This window comes from Neomonachus schauinslandi, chromosome 5 (genome assembly GCF_002201575.2).
Source record: "Neomonachus schauinslandi chromosome 5, ASM220157v2, whole genome shotgun sequence".
Taxonomy (NCBI): Eukaryota; Metazoa; Chordata; class Mammalia; order Carnivora; family Phocidae; genus Neomonachus; species Neomonachus schauinslandi.
This window is the reverse complement of record NC_058407.1, coordinates 64,567,521-64,579,088: the sequence shown is the minus strand read 5'-3', so window position 1 is coordinate 64,579,088 and position 11,568 is coordinate 64,567,521. Positions and strand designations below refer to the sequence as shown.

The following is an 11,568-nucleotide window of genomic DNA, read 5'->3' as shown; positions in this document are numbered from 1 at the left end:
GGATGGAATAACTGGATGTTGGGCATTAATGAACTTGATGTAATGAACACTGGGTGTTATATGTAACTGATGAATCACTAAATTCTACCCTTGAAACTAATAATACACTATATGTTAATTAATTGAACTTAAATATATTTTTTTTAAAAGAGAGAGAAAATAAAATAAATCTAGTCATATAATAAAACTGCAAAACACCAAATGCACAGAGTATAACAAAGCAACTAGAAAATAAATGACCAATTATCTACATAAGAACGGTAATTAAATTAGAGCTTACATTATCCATAACAAGAGTGAAAGCCATGGTGAACTGAGAGAAACTATATATCTAGATTTCTATACTCAGTGCAACTGTCTTTCAAGTGAGAGTTAAATAAAGGCAATTTCTGACAAATAAAAAGAGAACCTAAAATCTACAGTTTCTCACTAAAGGTCCTATCTAAAAAGTATACATGGAGCAATAGGGAACTAACCCCAGTTGAAAGATTTGAGATGCAGGAAGGAATGGTGCAGTGATTATCAATGATCGTCATGAAGTAGGGTTGTTGCTACATAATAAATAATGGAGAACATGTGTGGCACTCAGCTGATCCTCTGGGATGTCTCTTGACACTGCAGTTATAGAAGTTACATCTTGATAAGGATTTAGAAACAAAGGTCTCATATGCCTAGGGATGCAGTTCTGGTTCACTCTGCAAAAATGTAAGCCAATGAAAGAAACATTTAATGGGTGTTAGAGAAGGGAGATAAAGAATATGTTATGGTCTAGGGAATAACCACAGCAGCAAGAGCTGTAATTCCCACTAGCTTATCCTTGTAGATTGTGGCAGACACAGAGATAAATTGCCCAGATTCCATTTCAACAAAACCTACTGTGTAGATGCAGGGAGTATAGTTAGCTCATACCTTCCAGTGCAGGGAACCACCTTGCCCAAGGTCATGTCCTTCTAGGGACAGGCTATACCACTGATTGAGGTGGTAGCATAAGCCTGGCTGTCTTGGCCTGGTGTGGGACAAATCTGATGGTCAATACTCACTCCCAGGCTTCCTAAGCCTTCATCAGGCTTGCATCACAGTTTAACTCCTCCTTCTGCCCAATCATGCTTACTCTCTAATTTTCACAGGTGTTTTAATCTCCAGTAAAGTACCTTGCCCCAAAATTCTAACTCAGCATCTGCTTCTGGAGACTCAAATTGTGATAAATGTTTTCCCCCAAGAAATTATGACCAAATAATTCTTAAAGGGTTTTGGCACAATGGAATTAAGTTAGTATAAGAAGTATATAAATCTGAGCGGTATAATGGGTATGCTACAGTGGGCACTGTCACATACCTCTTAAGGACCCTTTGGATTCCTGTTACCTGTTCTCTGCACCTTTTTCTCAGCTTCTACGTGCTTTCTTTATAATGGCTTGCACCTCTACTCTTTGAAGGATTCCCCTTGGGCCACAGAAGCCATTTCACTCAGATATATAGAAAGCTGGAATTACTAGATTTTACATTCTAGTTCTTCTCACTTCTTAAACAGTTTCTCTGAGGCTCACTTCTTTTTTTTTTTTTTTTTTAAGATTTTATTTATTCATTTGAGACACAGAGATAGAGAGAGAGAGAGCATGAGCAGGGGGAGAGGCAAAGGCAGAGGGAGAAGCAGGCTCCCCGCTGAGCCAGGAGCCCGATGTGGGGCTCGATCCCAGGACCCTGGGATCATGACCTGAGCTGAAGGCAGACGCTTAACCATCTGAGCCACCCAGGCGCCCCTGAGGCTCACTTCTTTAATAAACCACATTTACATGAATCCTTATCTCAAGTCTGCTTCTGGGGAAGGAACTTAAATTATGCAAGCCATAATTTTGGACTTAATGGGCCCATCCTGCTTCCAACACAATATCTGATGGGTAAAATGGCATAGTCTAACAAAAACATAATGAGAATATCCTTGAAATATAAACGGAACAGAAATGCAAAATGTTGCATAGCACTGAAACAATAAGTCTTCCAATCTCTAGGTATAGCTCTGATTAACTTCATATAGGATACTGGGAATTAAATGTGCTCTGTACAAGATGGAGGACACGAGATTTATTCAAGCTTGAAGTGAGTGTGTGGGGTGGGGTTACCCTATTCTTTAGAGAAAGCTAAGAACAAATGAAACTTGCCAACTTTCTAGCCAATAACTTCATGGCTAGAAGCAAGCCTTCTGGAGCAAGCATGTCAGGAAATCACAAACAAAACCTCATTAGGAGGCACTGAGACAATCTGCTCACTGACTCACTCACAGGAAGGAGTTTCAATTAATCATCACCTAATATCATGACCAAGCAAGAGCCACAAAAGGAGATGAAGGCTGGTTGTGAATTGGAGTTTGGGGTAGGGGTAGGGAGACACGAACTGACAAGGAGGAGTTTGCACAGATGACAAAAAAGAAAAAAAGAGAAAAGAGAAGAGAAGAGAAAACAACCAAATCCTGCCTATTAAATGACCCTGCCTACCAAAATTCTAAAACACACGAAAAAAGTTAGTGCTAAAAATCTAGCCACCAAAATCATCAATTCACTACTATTTTGGAACCCTATAACATATACTTTAGCATACATGTTTTGGGGATATTAAAAGGGATAAATGAACAACACAGTTTAAATATTAGAAAGAATTTTCTGAAAAAAAACAAAATCAAACAAAATCAAACAAATACTAAAATAAATTATTAGGTATCTCTAAAATTATTCTCATTAAAATTAAAACTGTAATGGATGGAATAATCTCTATACTACATTGGTTATAAATTAATGGGTGATTTTGAAGACAGTATACAAAATTCCCTCAGAACACAACATAGAAAAATAAAACATAAAAACCAGAGAGCATTTAAGAGACATAGAAAATAGGTTGAGATATTGCACATATTATAGAGCCCTAATAAGACTGTCCAAAAATTCCAAAAGGCAAATGAATGATAGAGAATGAATATTTGAATAACCAGAGAATTTTCCATAAAGATATATTTTATTCATTTTGGAAAGTGTATTATTAACACCAATAAATAAATATAAATTTGTAGTAAAGCATATTCTGCTGACTCTGAACATCAAAGATTTTTTTTAACATTGCAGTCATTTTAAAAGTATGGTTCAGTGACATTAAGTACATTCACACAGTTGTGCAGCCATCACCACACTACTCATCTCCAGAACTTTTTCCATCTTACCAAACTGAAACTGTATACCCATTAAACAATAATTCCCCATTCTCCCTTCTCCCTGTCCCTGGCAACTAACATTATACCTTCTGTCCCTATGAATTTGACATTTCTTGGTACCTTATGTGAGTGGAATCATACAAATATTTGTCCTTTTGTTACTGGCTTATTTCACTGAGCATAATGTCCTTAAGGTCCATCCATGTTACTGCAGGTGTCAGAATTTCCTTCCCTTTTAGGGCTGAATAATTTTCCATTGTATGTATATCCACATTTTATTTATTCATTTGTGGACAAATAATTGGGTTGCTTTGAACCTTTGGCTATTGTGAATAATGCTGCTATGTACATGGGTGTAAAAATATCTTTTCAAGTACCTACTTTCAATTCTTTGGGGTATATAACCAGAAGTGGGATTGCTGGATCATATGATAAGTCTATGTTTAATTCTTTTGAGCAACTGTCATCCATATTATTTGCCATAGTGACTGCACTATTTTACATTCCCAGCAACAGTGCATAAAGGTTCCCTTTTCTCTACATCCTTGCCAACACTTATTTCTTGTTCTTTTGTAATTTTATTTTTGAGTGGGACTTGAACTCATAACCCCGAGAGCAACAGTTGCAGGCTCTACCAACTAAGCCAGCCAGGTGCCCCTCTTGTCTTTTTGATACTAGTCATTCCAACAGGTATGAGATGATATCTCATTGTGGCTGTGATTATGCATTTCTTTTTTTTCTTTTTTTTTTATTATGTTATTTTAGTTCACCATACAGTACTTCATTTGTTTTTGATGTAGTGTTCCATGATTCATTATTTGTATATAACATCCAAGGCTCATCATATTGCAATGATTAGGCATTTCTGGTCTAATGTGTCATCTAAGGCCAATGTCATTTGTGTGTCATTTGTGACAACATGCATGTAACTTGAGGGCATTATGCTAAGTGAAATAAGTCAGAGAGAGAAAGACAAATACATTCATACAGTGATTACACTGTATGATTCTGTTTATATGTTTTGTAAAAGGCAAGACTAATCTATAGTGGAAAAAGCAGTTCAATGGTTAATGAGTGGGGAAAAAGAATTGACTGGAAATGATATGAAGCAGTCTGTTTGGGTGTGGGTAATGCTTTATATCTGAATAGGGCTTTGAGTTACACAGCAGTTTGCAGTTATCAAAATTCACAAAATAACACTCTTAACATTTCAGCATGTATATTTAACCTCAAAAGAAAAAGAGAAGGTGTAGTCAAATTTTGAACTCTAGTTAATGATATGCATGCTGAAGTAATTAGAGTGAAATATACTGATTAGGATGAGGTGTACAAATGTAATTGGAACTTTTTTTGAAATGTGTTTTAAAAATGTGGATTGACGAATGGATAGATGGATAGGTGGATGATAAGGCATGTATACCAAAATGTTAATAGTAAAATTTAGATATGCTTATGTAAATGTTCACTGTAGAATTCTTTCAACTTTGCTGTATGTTTGAAATTTTTTTATTTTCAAATTAAATGAATGCTGTAAAAGCTTGAAAAAATTTTAGAATATTATAAGTAACAAAATACCAATGAAATTTTAAAAATTAAATGAAAATAGGCAAAAATTACAAATCACTAAAATTGATTCATGAACAAATACAAAACCCAAATATATCACTAATTATTAAAGGGATTAAATTGGTAATCAAAATTTTCCTTCCCTAATAACAACAAAAAGAGAAGTCCTCAAAATTTTAAAGGCGAATTTTATAAAACCTTCAAGGAAGTGATAGTTCCTTTTTTATGCAAATGTATTAAGAAAATACAAAGATGTTATATGCAACTAATGAATCACTGAACATTATATCAAAAACTAATGATGCACTATATGTTGGCTAATTGAATTTAAATAAAAAAAGAAAATACAAAGATGAAAGAAAGCATACTAGTGATGCCAAGATCAGATGTCTAGAATAGACAAATTTATATAGGCAAAAAGTAGATTAGTGACTGCCTATGGCAGGGGCTGGGGGGAGAGAATGGAGAGTAACTGTGCATGGGTATTGAATTTATTTGAAGTGAGGAAAATGTTTTGAGATTGGTTTGTAGTGAGGGCTGCACAACTCTGTGAATGTGCTAGAGACCACTGAATTGTATGCTTGGTTTTGTTTGTCTTCTCCTTTCAGAGATTCTCATTTATTATAAAATGGCTTTACAAAATTCTAAAAATATGCAAGCTTCTCAGTTTCCACTATATGCATAAGACCATTTAAAACACAACCCTGCTGCCACTGACTGTTCTGTATCCAGCATTGGCTGAACCTCAGAACTATGGGCACATACACATAGGCTTGAGACCAAAATTGCCTTTTGGAAACTCTCAAGCCAAAAGGTGGCAATTAAGTGCCCTAGCTCAAAGGAAATGAGTGGCAGGAATATGCCTATTTAAAAAAATTGAGTCCAATTCATTTGGGCTATAGCCCAAATCTTTTGATTCCAACTGTGTAAAGATCAGGACATGGATTTGGAGTGGGAGGTCAAGACTGTCTTTCACAGAAGCAAATGTAGGCAACTATATTTTGTAGCATGCTTGGAGTCTCCCTCCAAGGTGGGCTCTGCCCAAGAGCCTACAAGGGTTTTTTCCTGATGTCAATCATCCCTGGGCTGGCTCTGTGCAGGTCCCGTTGGGGCTCGGGCAAGGGCCCAAAGCTCCAGGGCAGAGCCATCTCACATATGGGTAGCACCTGCCCCACCAGGGCCTCCACGGCCTCCTACTGCTATAGCTCTTCAGCAGAGCCTCGCTCCTCACCACACAGGCTTGAGTGTTTCCAGGTCAGCAGTAGTGCCTGAACTTCCCTGATAGCAGTCCTTCCCTGAGGGTGCCCCCGGCGCCCAGGACGAGGTGCGGGACTTGGTCCATACCCCACTACTGTGACCTGAATTGTATGCTTTGAGTAGGTGACCTTGGTGATGTGTGAAACAGAATCTCAATAAAGCTGCTGAAAAGACAAGACCAGGTGAGTGTAAGAAAAATATTATACTATCTCATTTATGAACATAAATGGAAATTGCTAAGTTAAATACTGGCAAAAGTTAATTCAGTCTTTACTACTCCACCTAAACAGGGTGATATCAGTAATGCAAAAATTCTTCAACACCAGAAACCCTACTGATACAATTTAGTATTAAAAATATATATATATAAAATTTAGGATTGTTTGTTCTAGCTCTGTGAAAACTGCTGGTGATATTTTGATAGGGATTGCATTAAATGTGTAGATTACTTTGGGTAGTATAGACATTTTAACAATATTTGTTCTTCCAATCCATGAGCATGGAATGTTCTTCCATTTCTTTGTGTCATCTTCAATTTCCCTCATCAGTGTTTTATAGTTTTCAGAGTCAGATCTTTTACCTCTTTGGTTAGATTTATTCCTAGGTATCTTATGGGTTTTGGTGCAATGGTAAATGAGAATGATTCCTTGATTTCTCTTTCTGCTGCTTCATTATTGGTATACAGAAATGCAATAGATTTCTGTATGTTGATTTTGTATCCTGCAACTTCACTGAATTTCTGTATCAGTTCTAGCAATTTTTTGGTAGAGTCTTTTGGATTTTCTATATAGAGTACCATGTCACCTGCAAATAGTAAAAGTTTACTTCTTTCTTGCCAATTTGGATGCCTTCTTTTTTCTTTTTGTTGCCTGATTGCTGTGGCTAGGACTTCCAGTGTTATGTTGAATATAAGTGGTAAGAGTGGACATCCCCTACAATCCAGTAATCACACTCCTGGGTATTTACCCAAAAAAACACAAAAACCCTAATTCAAAGGGATACATGCATCGCTATATTTATTGCAGCATTATTTACAATAGCCAAACTATGGAAGCAGACCAAGTGTCCATCGACAGATGAATGGATAAAGAAGATGTGATATATACTTAGAATGGAATATTATTCAGCCATAAAAATGAAATCTTGCCATTTGCAACAACATAGATGGAGCTAGAGAGTATAATGCTAAGCAAAATAAGTCAGCCGGAGAAAGACAAATACCATATGATTTCACTCATCTGTGGAATTTAAGAAACAAAACAAATGAGCAAAGGGAAAAGAAAAAAAAAGAGAGAGAGAGAGAGAGAGAGGCCAACCAAGAAACAGACTCCTAAATAACTATAGAGAACAAATTAATGGTTACCAGAGGGGTGAGGGTGGGGAGATGGATGAAATAGTTGATGGGGATTAAGGAATGCACTTGTTGTGAGGAGCAATGAGTGTTGTTTGTAAGTGCTGAATCACTAAATTTTACACCTGAAACTAATATTACACTGTATGTTAATTAACTGGAATTTAAATAAAAACTTAAAAAATAAAAAATAAAACCATATGATTTTTTCAATGAATTTATTTTTTATTCAATATGTATTTATTGCATGCCTTATGTGACAGACACTATATATTATTAAATGAAAGAAAAGAATCCTGGTCCTCAATGGAAACAGAAAAAGCATTTGATAAAATTTTACACCAATTCTTAGCAAAATATAATAATTAGAAGAGAATTCTTAAGTTAAAGGTATTGATCAAAAACAAAACAAACATCATTCTTAATGTTGAAACACAAGCTTTCTTACTGATCCCAAAAAAAGATGTTTGTACAAGAGGTTCTGGCCACTGAATTAACTTTAAAAATGAAATACATAGGGCGCCTGGGTGGCTCAGTCGTTAAGCGTCTGCCTTCGGCTCAGGTCATGATCCCAGAGTCCTGGGATTGAGTCCCACATCGGGCTCCCTGCTCGGCGGGAAGCCTGCTTCTCCCTCTCCCCCTCCCCCTGCTTGTGTTCCTGCTCTCGCTGTCTCTCTCTCTGTCAAATAAATAAATAAAATCTTTAAAAAAAATGAAATACATATACAACTCAGCATCAAAAGAGCAAACTGATTAAAAAATGGGCAGAGGACATTTTTCTAAAGAAGACATACAGATGGCAACATACACATGAAAAGATGCTCAAAATCACTAATTATCAGGGAAATGCAAATCAAAACCACAACGAGATAACCACCTTACATCTGTCCGAATGGCTAAAATAAAAACACAGTAAATAACAAGTGCTGGCAAGGATGTGGAGAAAAAGGAACCTTTGTGCACTGTTGGTAGGAATATAAACTGGTATAGCCACTGTTGAAAACAGGAAAAAAAATTAAAAATAGAAATACCATATTATCCAATAATTCCACTACTGGGTATCTAAAAGAAAATGAAAACACTAGTTCAAAAAGATATATAAATCTACCATTTACATTGACATGGATGGAATTGGAAGGTATTATGCTAAGCGAAATAAGTCAATCAGAGAAAGACAATTATCATATGGTTTCACTCATATGTGGAACATAAGGAATAGTGCACAGGACAATAGGGGAAGGGAGGGAAAACTGAATGGGAAGAAATCAGAGAGGGAGATAAACCATATGAGATTCTTAACTCTGGAAAACAAACTGAAGGTTGCAGAAAGGGAGGTTGGTGAGGGGATAGGGTAACTGGGTGATGGGCATTAAGGAGAGAGCACATGATGTGATGAGCACTGGGTGTTATACGCAACTAACGAATCGTTGAACATTATATCAAAAACAAATCATGTATTATATGTTGGCTAATTGAATTTAAAAAAGACATGTACCCCTATGTTTACTGCAACATTATTTATAATAGTCAAGATATGGAAGCAACCTAAGTGTCCATTAATAGACGAATGGATAAAGAAGATATGGTGTGTTTGTGTATTCCAATATATATATATATGTATATAGTTATATAGAGAGAGGAATGTTACACAGCCATAAAAAGGATGAGATCATGCCATTTGGGACAACATGGTTGGAACCAGAGGGTTCTCCCTCTTCCTTTGCCTCTTCCCCAGCTTGTGCTCTCTCTCTCATTCTCGCTCTCTCTCTCACTCACTCTGTCTCCCAAATAAATAAATAAAATCTTAAAAAAAAAAGATATAGGTTTAATTCATGTTTATCAATCTGCCTTGAAAGTACAGAATCTATGATAACAGTAGTGATCTTATCAGCAGGGGCACTGGGATAGGCTATCAGAATGCTGCAAACAGAAAGACTTATCTCTGCCTCTCTGAATCTATTCTGAAGATTAAAATTCCTAAGGGAGTGGAAGGTCTGGCACTGACCATATGCTCATTCCTATACCAGCCACTGTGCCAGGAAGAATGAGTGAATAATGAGTGGGGGAGGAAAGAGGATTTGGGGACACCATGATTAACAGTCTCTCTGGAACTATACTGAACACATGGAATTTAGTTACTGGAAGAATGGTAAAGATAACATAAGCAAGCAATAACAAAGTCTACCATACTGTCTGTTATGAATTAAATATTTTTATAAGAAAAATTGTAAGACAAGAGGTTCATCCATCCATTTTCCTCTGACTAGGACAGAACTACTATCATACCAGGAAAATAGCTCCACCTTTTCTTAACCATTTTAAAGAAAAGATGTAAGGTATGTTGCAGATCCTGATATCAGAAAATTCTCCTTAATATTCAGGCATTGCTTATTGCAGTTCTATTCAGTTTCTCCCCTCATCATTCTGATTTTGTAATCTATTACTTGTAACACTAGACACATTTTCTCAAAATTCTTCTCACAGCTGCCTTCACCTCTTTGTTCTTCAGGCTGTAGATGAGAGGATTCAGCATAGGAGTGACCACGCTATACTGCAAGGAGAAGATTAACTCTTGAGTGGATCCTGAGGTTGGCATGAGATAGCGGAGTAACCCTGAGCCATAAAAGAAGATCACTGCAGTGAGGTGGGAGGAGCAGGTGGAGAAGGCCTTGCTTCTGCCTGTGGTGGAGCTGATGCTCAGGATGGTGGATAAAATGCGAACATAGGAGAAAAATATCAGGAGGAAATTTCCAAAGAAATGCAGGAGGCTGGAGCAGAGCAGGGCAGTAAAACTTGCAGACACATCAGAGCAAGACAAAGGGTAGAGAGACGGCAGCTCACAGCTGAAGTGGTGTATATTCTGAGCCTCACAGAAGTCTAAATTGAGAGCTACAAGGATATTGATAAGAGCATCCAGAAAAGCCAAGCTCCATGAGCCCCACACCAGCCCCATACACAGCTGTCTGTTTATCATCTGGCCATAGAGCAGAGGGGAGCTGATGGCAACATAGCGGTCATAGGCCATGACAGTAAGCAGGCAGGATTCAGTGCCCCCAGTGGCAAACACAAAGAAGACCTGAGCCAGGCAGCCCTTTACTGAGATGGTTTTCTTCTCAGACAGAAGGTTCTCCAACAGCTTGGGCACAGTGACAGAGGAGTGGCAGAGATCCAGGAAGGACAACTGTCCCAGGAAGAAGTACATGGGGGTGTGGAGGTGTGAATCAGCCCTGATCACCAGCAGGAGCATCAGGTTCCCCATCAGGGTCAGAAGGTAAATAACAAGAAACAGCACAAAGAGCAGAGCCTGGATCTGGGGGTCAGCAGACAGCCCAAGGAGGATGAACTCCGAAACAACACTGTGGTTTCTCATTGCCTTCAATATCTTCTTTGGACTATAAGAAATAAATCAGATAAAGCCTCTTCTTATGTCTAACAAATATTCAAGGGTTTCAACATTCTTCTCTATTCACAAAGTTTCATGCCTACTCAAAAATTCATGTTCTGAAATTATAAACTTCCCTAAGCCTCTAGATTTCCTAAAATCTGCAATAATCTTTTCTATAGGATTCCAACCCTAGATCAACTTCCTGTCCACTTTTATTGTTCTTTCTTTAATGTCTTAGAATTTATTTTGTTGTTGTTGTTTTATTATTAAAGCAACTGGAGGATGTTTTGTAAACTCTTGATAATAATCCAGTAGAGAGGGAGAAATTGCAGGAGAAATACGAGAAAATTGCAGAAATAGTACCTCTGAGACAGCTGGGCTGCTGAGCAGAAGCAGAGCATGTCATTAGTTGGGAGCAAGTTTACTTCATCCATCAAACATGCATAGATGTGATGTTGGGAAGGAAGCAGTTCCCACGTAATGGCTTTTATTTTTTCAATAGATATTTAAATGGGGTCATTAATGCAATCAATCTGAAGAGGAGTGGTGGCTGGACATTTGCAGAGTGAGGAGAAAGGGGATGAGTTAGAAAGAGGCAGCATAGAGATATCCCAGATGCTATATAACTCATCAAGAGAAACTGTTGACCAATATGGGAACATACACTGGTCATGATCTCTATCTCCAGTTTGTGTCGTCTATTCAGATTCAGCTCTTGTCTGTGCCCTTATGCCATTTGCAAATATAGACTACCTACTAACTTTCCAAAGCTTAGCCTTTTTTTTCCTACTTTGGGCTGACAACCCATATA

General features: G+C 37.4%; 1 protein-coding gene across 1 annotated transcript; it reads right to left on the bottom strand.

Annotated features, from left to right (window-relative positions):
• Positions 1 to 9,824: 9,824 nt before the first annotated feature.
• Positions 9,825 to 10,742, bottom strand: LOC110593627 (olfactory receptor 8S1-like). The gene has a single exon (XM_021704901.1). It carries the CDS (start codon positions 10,740 to 10,742, stop codon positions 9,825 to 9,827), a length of 918 nt encoding a protein of 305 aa, XP_021560576.1.
• Between the last annotated feature and the right edge of the window lie 826 nt (positions 10,743 to 11,568).

Bases quoted from the DNA above. Each gene is read 5' to 3' on its own strand.
- LOC110593627 (XM_021704901.1), bottom strand. From the start codon at position 10,742: ATGAGAAACCACAGTGTTGTTTCGGAGTTCATCCTCCTTGGGCTGTCT.